Genomic DNA, 23,237 nt, shown 5'->3' with positions numbered 1-23,237 from the left:
AGGCCATCGCCTTACCCACTGCACGACGAGAGCCGCCTGCCTGGATGTTTGTGATTCTTCAAAATTACTAACAGGTCTAACAACCACCGTGTACGAATAAGAAGGTAAAGGTCATTAATAATTCTAAAACAAATATATATATAAATAGTTTATAAAAATATCTAATTACTCATTTATTGGTATTCAAAAACTTTGACAGCCATTGTCTCCTAACAGGTTTTTGTCAAATAGTGTACCCCTTGTACTGAGGCAGCGATATTGTAGTTAGTAATGAAAAAATAACATTAAATTCATTTTACAACATATACGTGTATGGTGTCTTAATATCAAAAATACCGGTATTTTCGATTTTTGAAACCGGTATTTCGGTATCGATAAATAATTTAATACCGGTATTGCAATCCCTATGTGGAGCGCATTTCGGCTGTAGTGCTGGAACAAAGCGAAAGGAAAGAAAAGTGTTTTATAACTTTGTCCAATCTAAACTTCGTCCGGATCAAAGTCGACCGTCTGTTCAAGCGACCCGTCCTCGTTCTCGTTTGCGCCATCCACTTTTCCGACGGAATCACCGCCAACGCCCTCTGCTGACGTCGTCGAAGGTTCTTCTAAGCTCCCTTCACCCAGCGCCGTTCGGAGCTTACTCATCGTTTCTATATACTGAAAGTTAACACAATTATTAAAACATGGGTTTGTGAATCTGTTATACGTCGCATTCTTTCATGTTATTTTGTCCTTGAATTTAGAGTTGGTCTTAGAATCAATTGTGTATTACATTTCCTGCTAAAAACGATATTTCATACGAAAACGCAGATTTATTTTGCGATGTGATACAAAAAAGTCAGTAACTAAATTTGAAGAAAATTCAAGCCTTGACGGTATATTAAATACTAAGTATATCTTCTGTTTTTTATTTTCATTGTATGACTTTCATTTTTGTTATAATTTTTTCTGAAATCATTTATATATAGATATTGTTGTTTAATTTAATAAAACGCATTTTTTTGTCGTACTTATTCCACTTTTAATCAATAGATTAGGACCGGTTTCGTCCGCCTCAGAGGGACATTTTCACCTCTGAGGCGGACGAAACCGGTTCTAATCTATTCATTAAAAGTGGAATAAGTACTACAAAAAAAATGCGTTTTATTAAATTAAAACAACAATAAAATACAGTTCCACCATGAATTGACAGTTAACAAAATAAAAAAAAAAACATTTATACTTATATATTTTATTTTCCGACCATGTTCGATTTTAATAAGATCATATGGGCCTCGACAGAGTGGAGGTTTATATTGACAGATTTTTGTTTTTACGAGAAATGGATGTCAGCTACTTGCTCAACATATAAGGTCCATACTTTGACTCATACACAAATTGAAAAACAATATGTGTACCTACTTGCCAGACCCAGGATTCGAACATGAGACCCACGACGCTTAAGCCGCGCGGCCATCGTGGGTGACAATAAGAACAATACAAAATAATATGATTAAAAAAAATATTTAATATACCTAGTGCGGATGGCAAAAAAAGTCTCGAAATCATTTTATGGAGTAATTATTGCAATTTGAAGTTTGATATGTCTACTAATACCAGGCATAATGCTAATATATTTTGTACTTTATGTGCATGTTATAATAAATCCGATGATCTTAATTTTTTCTAGCATACACATTTATATCAAATATAATATACACTAAATAGGTACCTAAATTATCGACATACCAGCGGGTTTTTGTGCTAACAATAGTTTTATTTCTAAATTAATTGGGAAAATACACAAATTTACATAAAGAAATCAAGAGACTTAGTCGAATATTATGAATAAGATGATATTATAAACATAAGAATAAATAATTACAAGATAAAAAGAAGTTTTTATATTCAATGTTTTTAAATTGTCTGTTGAATCATAAATAAACTTGACTTGACTAGCTTAAACGATCAAAAAAAATTGTGCTTGATAGAAATAATACTGAAATGTCATTTTGACATATCATATTGATTTCCATAGTAACGCACGTATATATTAATAATTTAGTTGCTAGGACCCCAGACCCCTAGTAACCAATAATGGTGTCGAAATAACTTTTCATACAAAACAGAATTAACTGAAAATGTATACAATTCTACTTAAAGATGGCTAAAAGTATTAAAAAAATGCATTGGCATTGTGTTCTGATATATTCTAAAAGTTTCAAATGTCTAGCTATTCGGGAAGTTAGTTAAAAATCGATTGCAAGATTTGTACCGGACAAACAAAAATACGAGCTAAGAAAAACGTTGTAATAATAAAACTATGTGTAACATTTCTCTGTAGTCTAATGAAAAGTCGAATTATTCGAAATACATTTTTTAAACTGGGATTTGCAATTCCGAGAAATTGCTCGATTTTGAGATTGGTTTTCGTAAATTATTTTTCGCGAAGTAAAAATATGTTTGCGTAGCTCAAATTAAAATAGATAGATAATGGTTTTTTTATCATATAATTGGTCCTTACAATCTATTATTTAGGCGATTTATTAGTTTTGGTTTATTAAGTTTGAAGATTGAAGTTTGAAGATCTATAAAAGAACCTAAATTAGTCAAAATATGATGTATTATAAATTTTTTCTTCATTCATCTGCCGTAAAGTGCTCCGGTCTGATCTAGTCAATTTCAAGCCCTGATAGAATAAGTGACTACTGATCAACCTACCCTAAAAATATTCTTTAATATTGATATTGTGTATATTATGCGAGGGTGCAAAATACTAAACAATAAAACAACACAAGAATACTGCACAAAATATTGAATTCTGGCCACAAAGAAAATTAAAGATGTAAATGTATGAACAAAATTAACTACACATCAATGCAACTAACCCTCCCTTGTACGAAAAAGCAAGGGCATGGTTATTTATACATAAACAAATATGCGAGGGTATATACCGATCAATGGTTATAAGATTTACATTTTGCCATTTTACCATTTTGGCGAAATCGAGATTTTAATGAAAATAAAATATGTACCGTACTAGCTTTGTTGTGTAAAAACGGCGAATTTTTATCTCTACAGGAAAGTACGAGTACTTAAAAACGATAATCGACTAAAATTAAATTAATTAAAATTACAAAATAAAAAGCAAATGTAACATATTAGGCCTATTAAAATATCATATAATAATACCTATTATAATGACAGTATTATTTCTAAGCTTTATTATAAACTTTTTAGATATTTATAATCATCTACAGGTAAAAAACAAATAAATGTCAAAAGTTAAAAATCCTCCTCCTGTAAAGTAGCATTTTGGTTAATTCGCCCTTTTTACTAAACACCGACGATATGCTTAACGAATTAAAATATTATTCTGAATCCGAACACAAATTTAATAAACAACATGTAAGCTTAGGAGACGCGGGATACCTAACTTTACCAGTAATGTTCTCTAATATGGCAGAGTGATTTTCAATTTTGATGGCGGCTATCAAATTGATCCTTTATTATTTATTTATTTATTTAGAAAAGAGTATTATGGCATTACAGCGATTGGCCAATGCGCCATAATACATAATAAATACAAATTATAAAAATGACTTAATAACAAATAACAACCAATATAACATGAAAGTATGTGCTTATGTAGATATTAAAGTAAAATGATAAATACAATTCTAAATTTAATCTATTTCACACGTCCACAAACATGATATAGTTAATAAAAAATAAATCAACCTTTATGGTGTTATCAAATAAGTTAATCGCACGATACACAGCATCATGAACGTAACTAGACATGCTAATACTACGAAAAGACAGTGATATGAGGGGTGAGGCGATGCGTGTCTGGTAGTGCTTTGTTTGTTTTGCTAAGACGGCCAGAAAATAAAATTACGACTGCGAAACACAGTTCAACAACCCAACTCACCAGAGTAAGAGATTATGATTTGCGTTGTGACTTGGTTGTTTTGCATCAAACTCGAATTCAGTGGAAAGTCTGTCCATTCATTTGTGCTTGCATTAGTAACGCCATTAGAGTGGCCATTATTAGGATTAAGATCGCCATGGCAACAACTGATAATATCGTTTAGAGACACTACAAAAGAGAGACAACTTGAAATACGCTGCCATGATCTGAGAAGACTCAGAATGCCTATAAAGTAGTATTACCTACAATATACCCACAGTCAGCACTCAGTAGTACCGATTGTTTTTGTCATTGAAAAAAGGGTAATCTCTGAATATTAGTCTTATCTGGAAATAATTCCCTTAAACATACAGAGAAAACTTTACACATGTATAGACAGTGCTAAAGCCCAGTAATAACTTACCAAATACACGTGTATACTGTACTACGGCCGCCATCTTAGAAAATGGCGGAGGATTTTCAGTTTTTCAGCTATATCTCATTAACGACTGAAAATATCGAAAAATATTTCAAATAAAAGTAAAAAAATAAATAAAAAAAGACGTTTATAGGTACTTTGAATTTTTATCGTATTTCTAATTTTGAATTTATTTATGTAATGATTACCAATATTAAGACACTTTTTAATTCAGTGTGCATCTCAATGACTATAAAGAAATGTTGAAAATTAAAAAACGGCCACCGTTTTCCAAGATGGCGGCAGAAGCACTTATTGGATACTAATCCTATGCATCCGTAAAGCGTTCTATTCAGGTGGATCACTTACTGGCAAAATAATTAATATTTTACCATTAACAAACGTTTTTGAAGCGACATGTCAAACGAAATATCAAAAACATTTCTTTTATTCAACGTAAAATTTAAAATATTTGAGAATGTACCATTATAATATATATTTACATCTTAGGTTTTTTAAAATTATGTATATTCAATGTATATCCTAATGTTACATTCTTAAATCTTGTAAATTAATCGTTGAATGAAATAAATGGTTTATTAAATTATTAGCAAGTGCAAGTGCGTAATAAATAAAATTTGGAGTGATCCGAGTGTCGGTTAGTAATTATGGAACTTAATTGATATCTTGATTTAAAACACAACAACCGATAGCCAACATTAACGAAATTTGAGAAACAGTTCATGTAAGAACTACTAGTTAAATTCGTCGTTATTAACGTCGTAGCTTAATAAAACTGGTATTGCACATTGGCACGAATCCATTGGTTACAGGTTCAAGACCCGTCGAGCGTCGTATTTTTTCAAAAAAGATTTTTCTGGTAGGTATTATATATATGAAGTGTTTGTACCTATATGATATATCAAAACTTTGTATCAAACTATTCAAGAAATCGACCATGTCCGATTCTAATATCATATGGGCCTCCACAGAGTGTATTAACAGATTTTGTTTTTACGAGAAATGGATGTCTGCCACTTGCTCAACCTATTAGGTTCATATTCTGACTCATACACAAATTGAAAAACAAAAAATATGTGTACTTGCCAGACCCAGGATTTTCACCTGGGACCAACGACGCTATAGGCCGACGCTTTAGCGCGCTACCATCGTGGGTGTTTTATTCAAAAAATAAAAGTATAATCTCGTATTTTTCTGTATCTACTATATCGTAATAATATTTAAATATTTAAACACTCATCTAGTTATGTTGTTTGTTGATTTATTAAGAAATTAAAAATACCATTGAATATTATTAATTTTATACTTTACGAAAATGATGATGTATTTAGTAATTTTTCGGCCAATTAATGTGGCCTAGTGACAAACCGGTGAACGAGTTTGACTCTGCTGATGAAGATATTTTTAATATCATCATCATCATCAGCCTGAATCTATCCACTGCTGGATGAAGGCCTCTTCAAGCTGCTTCCACTTCTCTCGATCCTGTGAATTGCGTTGCCACGTACTTCCGCAGAACTTTATCATTTCATCGATCCAGCGGCCTCTAGGTCTACCTTTCGGACGTTTTGTACTTCTTGGATACCACTGGATGACTAGATTTGTTCAACGATTGTGTCTTCTTCGAGCTATGTGTCCAGCCCTTCTCCATTTAAGGCTTTTAATAAACTTTATTACATCGCACACCCATGTCTGCTTCCTTATCCAGTCATTCCTCTTTTTGTCTTTTCGCGTTATGCCCAGCATGCACCTCTCCATACCACGTTGTGCTATTATAAGTTTCTGGATCTCTCTTTTACTTAGAGTCCATGTTTCACACGCATATGTGATCACGCGAAGCACACACTGGTTGAACACTTTGCGCTTTAGGCACAGTGGAAGGTCACTTTTGAAGATATTATTCAGGCGGCCAAGAGCACTCCAGCCTAGCTTTTCTCTGCGAACAATTTCATCAAATATACATCCATCTATAGACACTTGTTGTCCCAGATAGATGTAGCTTTTCACCTGTTCGAGCTGAGTGCCATTGATGAGGATCTCTTTTTGGCCTGCAAAGCAGTTGAACATGACTTTCGTCTTTGTTACATTTTTTTTCAAACCTACTTTGTTGCTTACTTCAGCGAGTTCCTGCATTCTGCTTTGGAGGTCTTCTGAGTCTTGCGAGAAAATTACTATGTCATCGGCAAAGCGCAGATGACTTAAGTATTCTCCAATTTTTGGGGATCCCTTTGTCATTCCAGACAAGTTGCCTGAATAAGTCTTCAAGGGTGGCTGTAAATAGTTTAGGCGAGATTGTAGCACCTTGTTGGACTCCTTTGCTGATAGGAAATCTGCGCGACGGTTTATGGAGATTGACAGATGCTGTTGCGCTACTGTATATATTATTGAAAATATTTATATAGCGCCCAGGGATTTCTTGTTTTTTGAGTGCGTCGAGTATTGAACATTTCTTTATCGAATCAAACGCCTTCTCATAGTCTATAAAACCCATGCATAGTGGCAGTTTGTATTCCTATTTTTAATATAACCATACAAATTTACGTATTAAGTATAAACCTACAGTGAAAGAAATAATGATTTCGTTAGGTTTAATTTTCCAGTTGATCGCATTTCTTTCTTAAAAACCTTCAGCAAATAATAGGCAGAGAGAGAGTTCTAGTTTCACCCAAAGTAGAGTCCGCTTACGTACTACTGAATTAAATTCTGCCTCTTACAACGTTTTTTGAGAGCCAATTCGGCTTGGAAATGTGTTTTTGCTCCGCTCTAAGACCAGCGGCGTAACTACAACTTAAAACAATTCAAAAAATATAATGTATATCGACAGTATGTTAATAGGAGGTAAGGTTAGGCTTGTGACAATTTGTAATGTCAAATAAAAACATTTTGAAAAAATAATACTAATCGGTTTTATCAAATCAAAAATATTTTTTTTTTATTTTACATATAAAGAACATAACAAATTATAAATTCAAAGCGTTCACGACATGACATAAAATAAGTGTTAATAATTTAAAAAAAATAAAAATACAGAGAAGTGTGAGTTAATAATACAATAAGTAATAAAATAAGAAAATAAATAAAATAAAATAACAACATAAAAGTAGATGGAAGCGCACAGAGTGAACTTTGATAGACCCTATCTTAAAAACTCATAAAACAACGTCCACCCAAATTCACACTCACGTAAGTGGAATATATCAATATCTAAAGCGATTTCATTAAGCATGGTTATTGCACTCCCAATTGGCATTACTAATGGCAGGTTAGTTCTGCACCGTGGGAGAACAAACAACGGATGCCCTCGATTCCTAAGGTAATTATCAGAGACACATAAGCCAACACCACCAAGAATGGCAGAGTTCGAATTTACGCCGCGTATAAGTCTGAAAAATATGTAGCTAAATAAAGATCCCTTCTAAATTTTAAGCTACAGTATGTAAGCATCCCTAATAGAAAATCAGTCAGATAGAGCCACGGATAATATCCATACAGCCGAAAGTAAAGGAGTCTTAAAAAAATCTTTTGGACTCTCTCCACCATAAGGCCGTACTTCAACTGATGCGGGGCCCAAACGACAGACCCACTCTCCAGTCTGCTTCTAACTAAGGAGTTATAGAGAATTTTTAGTACCGTAACATCCGAAATGACCCGCGAAGTACGCAAGACAAAGCCCAACATCTTTAGCGCCTTTCTACAAATGGTATCTATATGACCACTAAACGTCAGTTTACTGTCAAACGTAATTCCAAGATCTCTTACAGATGATATTCGCGAGAGAACTCTGCCATGCATCGAATACTGGAAAAACAATACTCATGAGGCTTTAGTAAACGATAAAACATTGCATTTATCAATATTGAAGTCCAGTTTGTTACGCCTGCCCCAATCTAATAATATATTATATATATCAAGTTGGAGTTGACGACAATCGTCCAAGGTGACAGGGTAACTAACTACTTATCGTGGCAACATATTTTTGCTTAATTTTGGTGCTGTGACCGTATCAAATTCCATATTATAATTTAAAAATATTCAAATACTACACACTTTTGACTTTCAATGAAAACACTTTTCATTGAAAGTAATCATTTTTTGTTAATATTATTATGTGTTTAGATTGGCAGGCATCAATAATTATTTGAAATGAAAATTATCAGTAAAATGTATTAAATTTCGTTCATAATATGTCTACCATCCATAACATGGTAGCCAGGTAAATTAATTATTAACACTGTATTTTGTAGGTTGTCAGTTTGTATTATTGAATGTTCGATGGTTCTAACATACGAGTTCACGTGATGCCATGATAACAATCTATTTCTGGCATTAGTTACGCCTCTGCCCTCAAGGCTTTATTGTATCACCCCACGTGTAAGCAAATAGATTAATATTCATTATTCTTGCTAAATGTTTGAGAAATTTGAGATTGGGCGACGGATCTGCCCACCACTCTTTAATATATAGGTATGACAATGAATAATGTGTTATATTCGCGAAGCTCGTGTTTTTATAGCGTTACTTATGTTAGCAATTAGGCGGGGTAAATATACTTACTTACTAATATTAAAGTAAAATATTTCGTTACTAGATGTCTACCCCATTTAAAAACTCATCTTCTTCCTATTTCTGGTGTTACAAACCTTCTCCAGCATCTGCCTACATCCATATATATTGTTTTTCCCTCCACCAACCCACCACATCTCCACATATCAGTAATGTGCCGGCTAGACTGTAACAACTTCCCTGCGCGGTATAATTTGTGCAACACAGCGCTTTTCGGTTTGCGCGAGCAACAGTTTTCCCGTCCATACACACGGGCTTCCCGATACAAACCGGTTTGCGCAGGTAAACTGCTGGTAGAGCATGAGCTTCTAGCCGCGCTTATGATATTTGAAAGTTTTGTTGACAGTATGACTTGTCAAATTCCAAATACCTTGGTTGGTGGGCACTGGAGTGTGCCTGATTCCTGTGCTAATAATATAGTATATTACGGCTAATCCTCTCCTTTGTTGGAAAGCTCTCACTTGTGAATACCGTAAACTTTTTAAAAACTGACCAACTGAAGGCCGAGTTTAGAAACTCTTTACCACATACGTAAGCCGGAAAATCCAAGCCAAGCCGACAGAGCTTGGAGAAAAAAACCAACTGTTTCCGGTTAAGAACCTGAAGTCCAATGGTCCGGAGTCAATCTGGTGACTTTATATTTTATATTTATGAAAAACAAATGCGTTTGTCTGCTATTGCAATAGGATATCCATCGCTTCATGCAACGCTGCGATATACGCCATCTGTGTATATAGCCGAGTCATATAAGGCAGCCAAATTTGATAAACTGTATGCTTACTGCTCTTTATTGTATCGCAGTCTCCATCCATGTTTGTTGTGTGTCAGCATGCTCCGCTCAAATGAGCCCAATAATCTTTTCATATGTTTGTTATTGCGCCAGGTTTCCGAGCCATACAAGATAACTGTCATTATCAGTGTTGAATATGCATTTAAAGTGTCGGTTCACCGTCTTGAATTGTAGCATCTTCATTATACCGAAGCATTGATGTAATATATCGAAGCGACATGTATGTGTTGTAGGCACAATTTATTACTTAATTTTGATTTCTAAATGTCTCTCACTGTCAATGAGCGACCATATATACATACAATTGTTGACCTTTTCATAATCATTTTATATTCTAACTGGTGGGACTTTACTCTTTGGCTATCTACATATTATTATGTTTAAAACAACGATGTGCACTAAACTGCAATCAGCGTTGCCAACTTAGCGTTTTTCTTGCCAGATCTAGCATTTTTCGATAGACATCTAGATTGGAAAAAATGCCTCTAGCTTATGGCGTTTTTATTAGCATTTTTTATGCCTTCCACAGTTTTAAATGTGCTGAAAATAAGCTAGATTTTTAGTTTATTCAGATATTTATTGAAGGTTGGTCGATACTTGAGACATAAAACAATAGAGGCATTCTTGGCATTATAGTGATATTATATTGGTATTAGATAATAATATAATGTAATGTGTGCTTAGGCATATGGCATCGGATTGACGATTATCCGGGCTGAGGATTCCACTCTCTGGTATTACCTAACTATAATTACTTATCGTAGACTATTAGATTATTTTTTATTTTTGTCAATTTTGAAATGAGTTTCTGAGAAAAAGTGGTGTGCTTTTTACACGTATACCCATTTTTTCAATTTTCGCACTTTTTTTCGATCAGCAATGAAGGTAAGTATTGAAATTTTATTTTCTCAAAATCTAGCGCTTTTCCTGTCAAATAGCCTGTTTTCTTACCTCGTCTGGCATGTTTTTGTCAACGATAGTTGGCAACACTGAATGCAATGTTTGAGAAATATCTTGAAAAATAAATCAACGTTACTCATTTTTCACATGGTGGCCATCTATGAAGGTCGTGGATTGTTATGTTGTCTTTTTGTGTTCACCAGTAAAATAAAGAAGATTAAATTCGCCCGTAAGTATAACTAATCTATGTGTAGCTGCAGAATAATAGCGATCAAATATCTATTATTTAAGATATCAAATTACTCTGCAGTAATATATTCCCAGCGAATCCATTTCCAGTAAACAACTGAGCTAGATCAGCAAGTCGGTTGGCGAAATTAGAGACGGTGTATTATTACATCATATCACAGCACATTATACCATTACGGTGTATTAGCCGAATAATCATTTTTCATAGTATCATATTTTCTTACAACTGTAATAACTAATAACAAATAATATTTCATTTCGCTACTCGATTTAAAACGATGATTCTGTAATTAGTCTAATATGATTATGTACCAGAATTTTATGTTAATGTGTTACTTTTTATTGTATAAATAACGAAGAATAATTTATCTAGATGTCACTCGAATCCAAGTACTTAGCTCGTAACTATCATTGTATAATATACTATTGTACCGATACGCTGCTAATAAATCCCACCCTGCTACATCGAAGACTTCATTATCATCATCCTCTACCTACACATCGACACCACAGTAGTGACCCAACATATGTTTTTTTCAGTTACCAACCGTATATCTCCCTTCAACAGGTACTCTACGACACTGAGCAGGAATTTGATTTCAAGATTTTCCACCTCTTACTTCAGTGAAACGGAAAATAATTTTCAGCAATAGGTGGGACGTAATTTCGCACGCGTTGCCATTCGGAGAGCGATAGTCGACCTGTGAGCACGTCAATTTGTTTTGTGATGGCGTCGGAGGAATTAATTCTTAAATCCTGTAAAGATGACTAAAAAACGTTACGTATTTACTCGAAAAACAAAACAATCAATGAATATATTATTATTATTATTACTTAAATAATAATAAACACAACATTAAATGGATGCATGTTGAATTTTTATTACAAATAATGTTTTGTTCGTCACGCGTCGCTTTCACAATATGCGCGTCGAGTTGTCACGATCTTTTTAGACCATGCCTCAGCTGACGTATAGCCTTAAATTAGTAAACAAACGTTTCATTATTGTAGCCATGGCGAACGAGGCCGGAAGAGATGCACTTTTTAATTTCTGTATTATGTGATAAAAAGATCTAATGATGATTCATGTCTTTCAGATCCACTGTTTGCAGTCATATAAGTTAGGATAAGTAGGTATATTCTCAGAATATCAGTCCTATGCGACATTTCTTTTACCACGGGAAAAACTCGGCTATAAATCGCAGTTCTCAGTTCGCAATGAATACGACGAAATATTCATCAGAATCACCACCGCCTTGCGCTACAAAGAATTTTCCAGGCTTTTTGCAAGATGGTCTCATAGGCCCTGGCCGAATTCAAAAAGCAATATCCGATGCGGGTAGACGAATGATTTTCAATAAGGCATATTTCTCAACCGGTGCAAGTTTCATTTGAGTAGCATCAGGTAGAGTAATTTACGTGCCAAAGTCCTTAATGCTATACCTCAGTTGAGGCACGGTCTAAAAAGATCGTGGCTAGGTGATGCGCGGATTGCCGGTCGCGGGTGCAAATGACGCATGCCGAACGAAATATAATTTGTCATATAAATCCAATATGCGTCCATTTAATGTTCTGTTTATTGTTCCATAGTAACAATAATAATATATTCATTGACATATTTTCTTTTTCAAGTAAATGGGTAACTAAAAGTCATCTTTACACGATTTAAGAATTAATACCCCCGTCGCCATCACGAAACAAATTTACGTGTTCCCAGCTCGACTCTCTCTCCGAATGCCAGCGAGTCCAAAATTTCGTCCCGCCTATAGTTGAAAATTATTTCCGTTTCACTGATGTATCATCTTAAAGAAACCTCGATAGTAAATGCGAGGTATCCATGAAGGCATATAGGAAAAAAATAGCTATGGCGTCCGAAAAATGAGTTTTGTGACTGAATAAAATATAATTTTTGAAAAATACAAAGAATAAAATTAAGTACGTATTTGATTGTTAAAACATTACAGCATAAGGTAAAATAACAAAACAATTAGGCATCTCATTACAATTTATTTTGATTTGCCGTCCAAATAATTTCTTTTCTTTCCTTTCAATTGTTTTATTTTTGTTGTTGTTTTAAATTAGGCTGTTTTGTCTGTACTCGTGTCCGTAGGCAATGCTTTTGTTTTTAGTAATTTAGTACACGGCACCAGTGCTGGACACATCTCAGCATCCAATAACAATAGAAACCCACCCCTTGGAGAATGTTTGGGGAGTCAAGAAAACAATAATTTATATTTTTGAAAGAAATTAATAGTCTGATAGAGAACGTCGACTTTCTTAAGATGGTATCATGAAAGACGTACATGATATTTAAATAAGTTAGATTTTATAATAAATAATGAGATAATAAAATTAGTTCCCTATAAACCAACCCACCCCGCACCACACTCGGTCTTAAACAACTGTATCGCGAAGCCATACGTTTGGATGTGAAGCATCAGCAGATGTTTACATCTGGGAATGTCTCAGGAGCAGATACCCAATACTGAGGTCACCATGCACTCAAATGTACTTTGACTGAATTTACATGACTTTAAGTTAAGAGTACCCATGGGAGAGATGAGCACGTGGAGGCAATATTCAAAACTGTAGTAACAAATTAAAGCTAATGCAAAACTGCCGAACATTCTAAGTGAAGAGATCTTCACGTTGGCAGTATGACGTCGCAAATTTTCTAAATGCAACAATATTGGCCAATATGTCGGATGGTCCTGATGGGTTCAACAGATGGTTGAACCGACTTGAGTACGTCTACTCTTTCCGTAAACATTAGGATGTATTTTGCATCCCGTATTTTCTCCGCCTCGTGAACTTGTTGAACGGGTAACAAGACCAAGCTCAAAGAGCCTGTCAGCGAAGCCACCATGTCCAGTCAAAAATCGACCGGCGTACGATTCCACGATGGCCGCGCGGCTTAAGCGACGGCCTATAGTGTCGTGGGTTCCAGGTTCCTGGAATCCTGGGTCTGGCAAGTACGCATATTGATGTCTTTGTCAAAGTGTTGGAGAGATTTGCAATTATCACTATCACCATTTGATGTGAGGATGAAACTTAGGAATACGCAGGCCTGAGGGGCTTTAAAGTTAATTATAATAAATATGGATCGATTATTTGTTTATATATTTAGGCAGTGCACTGCCCTGCTGAGTAAAAAAACAGTATTGGGATATTGATGGCTCACAATGGTCGAATCGGCTTATAATATCGTGGGTTTCAGGTTCGAATCCCGGGTCTGACAATTGTTTTTCAATTTGTGTATGAGTCAGAGTATGGACCTAATAGGTTGAGCAAGTGTCTGACATCCATTTCTCGTAAAAACAAAATCCGTTAATACTAACCTCCACTCTGTGGAGGCCCATATGATCCCATTAGTATCGGACATGGTCGGAAAATGATCTGGAGTCAAAGCGATTATCTCCATTCGCCATTTGATTTGATTTGGAAAAAAACATTTATTTTGTGTGCCTGCCTTTGGTGGAGGCATCCCATTTTTTCTGCCATATCTTTAACGCCGCATCCAAAACCTACCTCACAACAATATAAATGCCTGGATAAATTTCAATAATTATTGTACATTGCTGTAATAATAACTCTTGACGATTATTTACTCGATTTTGGCAATGCCAAATTATCTCAGAGTTTCGAATTTAATTTGAAATATAATATTTATATCCCGATTTAATTAAATGCGTTGTATTAATTAAATGTGTAACGTTACAATACAATCGAAATTTAAAGCAAAATTGATTAAAGCTATATGTACAGTTGATTCATTTAATCAAATTTGTTTGCGTTACTTACAAAAGAGCCAACCTACGCGTGACCGGGAGAAGAGTTAAATACACAGATAACCGCGAACATTTTAAAATGGATGTATTTATAAAATAGGTACTTAAAATAGAATCATTTTAACTAAGACTTGTTCACAAGATAGCACACTAATTCTCTGTGGTCCGTGATTACAACAACGCGATAATCAGCGAGTTACACAAGTATCGCACATCACCCTACGGTCAGCACATTCTGCAAGTGTGACATACTTCGATGACGATCGACAACCCTAGGCCTTGTCAGCAAAACGCCGCAAAGTTTTCAGCATATTACCCAATTATAAGCTACATCAATAATGGCTTGTCGCAATTAATCGAATATGCATTTCAATTAATAGCGAGTCACAGTTGATGGGATATAGTAATACACTCTATCATCGTGCCTCGAACTGAGCATATGTCATTGCATAGTACTCACTTCCACCGAGCCTCGCCCATGATCATTCTCTCACTGTTCCTGGGACTCAGGCATTCCTTCCACCGACCCTCATCATTTCTTCTGCATTATTTATTCTTGTACCATTAGAGCAACCTAACACCAGTCTATCACCTCCAATCAGTCTTCTATCTTCTACACCTTCACCACTGCCAACATGGTGACCCCGACGTGATCGGTTTCACCGCCACACTTTTTATGGAGTAAAAACGTCAGAAAAAATACGATTTAATTATAATATTACATAATTCAAAGTATGTAAATTTCGGTGGGTATTCATATATTATCATAAAAAGCACACAATGTGAGCGGAACACGTGTCGTAAAACAATCTTTATATGTGGTAAATATCAAGTGATAAGCTTGCTTAGTTTAATGAAAAAAAACATATTATTTGTTTATTTACAGCCAACGGTCATCTTATCATAGATTACAAATTCAAAAAAACAAGCGGCAAATACGGGTTCTATTTGGGTGTTTATTTGGCGGATTTGGCTGGCCTTCTACGAATTGATCTTATTTTATTTTTAAATATTAATAGTAAAGTGACATTTTAGGTCTACTTATTTTTTATGTCACTTTCACGTGAACAATTTTATTAACGGATTCTACAACTTCCAAAATATAATACTTAGGGTTTTGGTAAAAATATAGTATTAACCTCCTGACTTAACACTAAACAAGAAAATAAAGTATGGTATCAAAATATTATGGAGAAGTTCACAATGGATTCAATATATTATAACAAAGAGGCACGGTGCAATGATGACCCACGTGGGTAGGCAAGTCATGCAATTCTTAAGGGTGGAAAATTATAACGGAGTGGAAATTTAGAGTAGAATATAACTATAATAAAATTCTTTGTGAGTAAAGAAAGTTTGTGAGATAGTTCCTTTTTGCTTTGCGTTATCCAATTGTAATCTGTAATAATTAGAGGGAATATAAACAATTATGACCGTTTGTAATTAGTACATATCGATGGTTTAGTACACAGATATTGTATGTCCAGTTCAGTTTGTTTTGAGAAAATCGAAGTTTAAAATTTGAGATGCATGAGTAATGGACATATTATTGTGTATTTGAATGATACAGTATATTCTAAAATATTTTATTTGGACGTACAATATTTTTACAGCATAGAGATATGATGCAAACGAACATTTTGTGTATGTTAACTCAATTTCGACAAAAACTGGACATACAATATCTGTGCACTTCACTAAACCATCGATATACGAGTATATAAATAATATAAACATCTAACAACTGAAAATTTCATTCAACATAACATTCGTTTCTAAGACAATGTTAATAAGAAGACGTTGTGAATCTAAAATCTAAATAATGAAGCTATTCAAAAAGGTACATTCAATTAATTGAAAAATAATCATCTTAAAATTACAAGAATCCAATTAAGGTGACTAAAAACTAGAATCCATTTTCATTAATCCTGACAATCTTCTTTTCTATTTCTCCAATATTTAATTACGTGGCTACTTCCCAACGAGAATAATAATTAACAAGCCGAAAAGGGAATTAGAAAGCAAATCACGAACTGGGGACATAAGATTAGCAGAAATTTAAAATTAGGAGGAATCGTTTTACTTACTCAATTCCACCAAATTCACTTAGTCCGCTTAGCAGTCTAAAATACTTATCCTTAAGCAGGGTTTAAAAGGATCATCATACCGTTGAACTGTGCCTTCGCTGGTAGTCTCATGAAAAGAAAACAGAAATGGAAGGATTTATAATATCCTACACGACAAATTCAACCTACCTAATAAGTTTTAATTTTTTTATCTAGTAGGCATAGGTATATCTGAAGTATTTTCAAATTGATGAATGAATGATTGTGAATTATTCGTTGAATAAAAAAAATATTAAATGTGTAAGGGTTTATTTTCCGATATTATACATATTATGTTTTTTTATTTACATGAAACCATTTCAAATTCAAAACGTATTATTTTGAAATGCGCTTATTTTAGCAACGGCCCCACGATGGCCAAGCAGCTTATGGTGTCGTGGGTTCCAGGTTAAAGTCTTAGGTCTGGGACATTTTTATTTTCAAATTGTGTTTGGAGTCTAATAATGTAAGTGTGATGGACAGAATATTTGAGCAAGTGCTAACATCCATTTTCAATAGTATAGGATAGGACATGATCAAAAAAAATTGATTTCAAAACACAAAAAAATAACGCGATTTGGTAGGCATTTCAAGATGTAAAAATGATAGTTAAGTACGCTGTAATTATGTTGGAGTAATTGGTAAAGCTCATCAGCGCGAACCCAGTGGACACGGGTTCATTTGTCGTCAGGCGTCGAGCATCGTATTTTACAACGTTTTTATTAGGTCGTATTCTTATTTGTCCGGTGGTTGTTTATCCGGTACAAATCTTGTACTTAATCGATTGTTAACTAACTTCCCGACTAGCTAGACATTTGAAACTTTTAGAATATATCAGAACACGATGCCAGTGCATTTTTTTTATTACATTTAGCCATCTTTAAGTAGATTTGAATTCATACTCAGTTAATTCTGTTTTGTATGAAAAGTTATTTCGGAAGAAATCCGTAAAAAGTAAAACTATTATTGGTTGCTAAATGGGTCCTAGCAACTAAATTATTAATATTAACATATACGTGTGTTACTATGAAAATCAATATGACATTTCAGTATTATTTCTAGCAAGTACAAATTTTTTTGATCGTTTAAGCTAGTCAAGTGAAGTTTATATGATTCAACAGAAAATTTAAAAACGTTGTGTATAAAAAGTTCTTTTTATCTTGTAATTATTCATGATTGTTTCTGATTGTCGTCCTATATATTATATCACATGAATAAGAATTTATGTAATAAAATATCAAATTCGCTGAAACTTTCTATTGGAATTCTCAATTGTCTCTTTTTTTTGTAATATTTTATATTTGCGAAACTTTGCTATTTAGTTAGTAATAGAGAAATCCAGAAATTAAATGTGTATGTTAGGAATAACGCGCAAAGGCAGGAAAGAAAGAATCGAACAGATAATGGAGAAAATGAGATAAAGTATTCCAAAACTCTTGAATGGCGATGGTGATGATCTAGTCACTAGTGGTACATTAGAAATAAAAGACGACCAATAGGCGAACAAAACGACGGCCAAAGTACGCCGGATTGATGGAATATTAAGGTTCGAATTACAAGGAACCGAGAAGAGTGGATACAGCTCGAGGAAGCCTTCATGTAGCAGTGGATTGAATAAACTGATTATGGTGATTTTATAATTAACGATGGTTTAATTTATTCTTATCTCATGGTCCATTCTTTTGAATTCAATAAATGCAAAAAAATATATTAAAATAATATATTTTTTTTAATACATTTTAACAAACATTGTACTGGATATTGATTTGTTATGAAAAATTTGCAATCACACCCTCTCATTAAATTGTTTTTGTAGGCTGTAAGCTGTAATAATTTTGAAGTTACTTGTTGGTTTTTATTTTAATTTTTGCATTACAACCAAGTAAATAAAATGTTCTATTATTTTTAATAAAAATGTAGATACTTACATATAATAATAATTAATGGTAAATATAGTAAGTACTGTTGGTCACTAAAGACGAAAATTTTTGGGGAGGTGAGCGTTGGATTTTTTTCTGATTTCGTGGCCGTGGTATGAAAAAGTTTGAGGAGCACTGCTATAGGGTATAAAGTAGAGGTAGGTACTTGGTGTATATTTAATTTCTATTCTAATTAGGTAGAGTGGAATTGCGGTCATGAAAAATATAAATATAGCATGTTGTGTGCCTTGCTTCTCATCGGGAACTGATATCGCGTATAAGTATGTGTGATTGATTAAATATATGTTTTTTTATTTGCAAAAAATACAGGCTTCATTCGATTTCAACAAATTCTTCTCGCACGTGGTACAGCTAAAACCGACAAGATGTGTAAATTACATTTTTGAGATTACTCAATATCTAGAGTCCTGTTCCCTCTTTGCGTTAGAGTAGACAATGACAGAAAACTTTAGGCTTTGCGGACGTGACAGCGAGAACCAGAAAAAAAACATATTTTTCAATTTTGCAATTTTAAAACAGTTCAGTTCGCCTTAGAATTCTGGGTGTGATGGTCGGTTCTTGTATTGTCATATTGGAATCGGAACGCGCCGAGTTTTTGAATAAAACTTCAAATATTAAAGTATATAGTATTATCACCCCAAATCTAGTGTACAATTTTAGTTTTTTTTAAGTTTAATAATAACTTTTATGGTACCATCTTTGAAAAGTCGACGTTCTATATCTGATCAATATTTTCTTTTTAAAATTATCAATGGTTTTGTTGACTCGCCAAACCTACTCGAAAGGGTGGGTTTCCATTATTGTCCATCAAGATTTACGCGAAACCAAACTTTGTACCATATCAGTCGTAGCGGTTCTAATTATGCACAAAACTCTTTTATTCGGCGCTCTTGTTTAAATTATAATATGTATTTCTCCACCGTTGATCCTTTCAATAATTTACCTGTTTCATTTAAACGCGATATCTCCAAAATTTTGTATAAATAGATATATAGATATATTATGTTACTTTTTTGTATATAATTTAATTATTCATTATTCTTCCTCATTTTTCTCATGTAATTTTCTTATGTAATTTCTTTATATTTATGTTATTCTTAATCTATATCTTGTTAGGCTTAACTATATTATAATGTATATATGGAAACTTTGCTGGTTGCAATAACTTTTCATTATTATATTTTAAATTTTTGAAATCAATATGGAACTGTTTGTTTCCGTAATAAATAAAATAAAAATAAAAAATTAGTATCTATTTGTAAGTTAATAACGGAACCTCACTCGGAACTCCTGTCAATGCCCCCTGCAGTGTACGGACATAATATTATGGTGTTTTCGTAGTTGAGTGATACGAGTTAATATAATAGAATACCATAAAAAAGACGTCATAAATCCTCTTACGGAACTAGATAAGTCTGTTCCAGTACCGTAACAAGTAATCTCAACTTTTCCATAGACAACTGAACTTTTTAGGCGAGCATATTATTAAATAATGTGAAAGATTCAAAAATAATTCAATTAATAATTACATTCCATGGAGTCCTGCGTAAAATAAAATATTATTTTCATAGCATCACAATATCTAATTTAAATGTTTCGGCGAATTAATGTGGTTTGGTTGATAAAACCCACGTAACTTAAGAGCATACATAAGTGAAACGGCAAATAATTTTCAACAGTAGGTGGAACGAAATTTCGCAGTCGTCGCCAATCGGAGACTGACAGTCGAGGTGTGAGCACGTCGATTTGTTTTGTGATGGCGTCGGATGAATATATTCTTAAATCGTGTAAAGATGACTAAAAAACGTTCCGCATGTACTTGAAAAAGAAAACATGTCAATGAAAATACTATTATTATTTTTACGAATATAATAATGAACATAACATTAAATGGACGCATGTTGAATTTTTAGGACAAATTATATTTCGTTTGGCTTGCGTCATTTGCACAATCCGCGCATCGCCTGGTCACGATCTCTTTAGACCATACCTCAGCTGAAGTATAGCCTTAATGTATGTATTTCCGCACATTGCGTCGTTGCAATATTTTTGTTGAAAAAACATCTGCTATCGCATGCAACGAATTTCAATCGACACGGATCGCATGTCCAGCATAGAAAATATTGCAGGGACGTATGCGTAGATGCTACTAGTCGCATGACGTCATTGCCGTATAACTTACTATCCCAGCATGGTCCCGGCTGTGTGCGCGGTAGAGAGTATTAACATCGCTGGCATTAGCAGTTGAGACGATTTTGTATGTACGACCGGGGTAAGAGTAACGGAACGATAAGTGAACTCGTCACATTTGAAGTGAAAAGTCGACGTCGATTCCAGCTGAACTACGTGCTACGGATTTATCCATGTTACTCCATAAAATCTCATGACGGTCAGTCTTTTCTTCAATCCAACCGGATTTCAGCGTTCTTGAATGGTGCTAAAATACATCATCCACAGGGATCTACATCATAGCTCCCATAAAGGGGGGGGGGGTGACAGGGCTATAGCCTGGGGACTCAGGAAGAGCCTGGCGTGGCGAGTCGACCAGATAAGTGATATAGACACACATCACAAATTCTCTCTAATAGTATTAACTATTTTTCTTCAGTGATGTTATTGTTTAAAATGGAGATTTAATGTTTTTTAAGTTTTAATGCAGATAACCAAATATCTGACTCCAGACCATTACACCAGTCAATTTGTGACTGGTCATGGTGGATTCGCTGGCAAGCTATTCGAGCTTGGACTTGCAAGCCGTCCGACATGTTCATGCGGAGGGGAAATACAGGATGCCAACCACATCCTATGGGAGTGTCTGAGTATGTGCTCCGAACGGGAGGAAATGCTCAGGTCGGTCCAACCAGCTGTTGGACCCATCGGCCCGTCTGACCTGGTTGCTACTAAGGCCAATTATTTTGCTTTCAAAATATTTGCGGCATCTTACTTACTACGGGCGTGAAGATCTCTTCGCATAAATTTTGCTTCCTGTATGATTAGCTTCGTTCTTTAATTTAATAAACAAGTAGGTTCATTTTCTTTTTGGTAATTTCCATGTGTTTTTTCTCTCCCTGGCACTTTGCATTAGACTAAACTCAGTAAACTCAGTCAGAGCTCACTTTGAGCGTAGCAATCTAAGTCTTGGGAATCTTCTCCCAGTACACTCCCAGGCCAATTCTTAGATGCTTCACATCACCAATTGACGGGTCCCGTGATACTCTCGATTAAGACCGACGGTGGTACGGGGCGGGCTTGGTGGAGGGACTTTAACTTCAATGTTTAAAATTATGTGGTTGTATGAGACAATTTTTAATTATGTATCGATACTCGACAACTACATAATACAAATGGATGACGTCATATTGTGTTAAAATATACAAAAAACACTAAATATAGATACCTATTAATTTTACCGCGTACACCATTTGGAAAACGCTACTGCAGTGGGTCACACTGCCTTTGACTTTAGCGATAGGTAGGGGGGCGCCAAATATTCTAGCCTGGGAGGCGCTTCAGGTTGTGGGGCCATGATCTACATGATGCTAGATTGGCCTGGGAACGCGCAATAAGACTATCGTGAGAGAAGGATTATTGGACACGTTTTACGCTCCAACTTAGGAGCGAACATGGACAAAAAGAAGAAGTTGTTTCATAGCTATTATATTTATAAGAAGATAATAAATAACATTACACAGAAAGAAGTCGGGTAAAAAATTAAAAAAATAACATTTATACAAAGGAATCCAAAAAAATTGAGAGAAAGAATTAAAATGATTACGAAATTAGGATTAAATACAATTATTAAGGGCGGACGTGCTCAGCGTGGGTCAAAATGGAGCTTTTTTTCTATTTTCAAAGCATAAAGTATTTTTATTACGCTCTAATGTTTTAGAATTAGGCATTTTAATGCCCAATTCTTGTCAAATTTGGGATCACAGAGATTATCAATATAATTTTTTATCATAAACATTTCACTATAATAATGTCGATATAAATTATACTGATGGTTTTATAAATGCGTTTATCAAATGTTTAAAATAAATATAAAGGATAATAAGGCTTCAAAATTATATAAATAGATTATCTACAACGTTTAAGGAATGTCCTTTCTTTCCACCAACCTCAAGTCCCCAATTATTGTCACGAGACCACCAGTTACGGGTCATGAATCGACCGTGATTGCAAATAACATTCAGTTACTCCAAGACAGCCGAGCGCGTATGCTAGTTATCGCGCTCTAGCTGATACGATACGAACGGTTGCATGTTGCACTAAGTCTGTTACGGTTTGAGTGAACGTCGCGTCCATCAATCATACAACCTATTATCATCATTCATCAACCTCATATATCATCCATCAAAGTGTATCGTCCGTTTACCAGTGCGTGAGTGCGTTAACGCCAAACCAGCGCTCTTAACATAAATGTCAGTGTCTGGCATTCTGTGTAAACCCCCTCCTCTAGATCCGTAATCCAACAATCCACCATCACCCTCAAATTACAGTCCACTGCTAAAAGCGCCATCAATAATATATAAATATTTGAGATCGAAATGTGTAGAAGTTTAAGATCTGGC

At 34.4% G+C, this 23,237-nt stretch overlaps 1 protein-coding gene across 1 annotated transcript in view; it reads right to left on the bottom strand.

Annotated features, from left to right (window-relative positions):
- Positions 1–201: 201 nt before the first annotated feature.
- The window catches only part of LOC147074321 (BBSome complex member BBS4-like), a 126,839-nt gene continuing 103,803 nt past the window's right edge, over positions 202–23,237 (bottom strand). Inside the window, exon 10 of the mRNA XM_085943599.1 lies at positions 202–657. Coding sequence (XP_085799725.1) covers positions 481–657 — 177 coding nt within the window. The 3' untranslated portion in view covers positions 202–480. The remainder of the gene's footprint in view (positions 658–23,237) is intronic.

Source organism: Rhyacophila brunnea, unplaced genomic scaffold (assembly GCF_057557595.1).
Source record: "Rhyacophila brunnea isolate RB1 unplaced genomic scaffold, BYU_Rbru_1.0 scaffold_16, whole genome shotgun sequence".
Lineage (NCBI taxonomy): Eukaryota > Metazoa > Arthropoda > Insecta > Trichoptera > Rhyacophilidae > Rhyacophila > Rhyacophila brunnea.
This window is presented reverse-complemented; position numbering and strand designations above follow the sequence as displayed.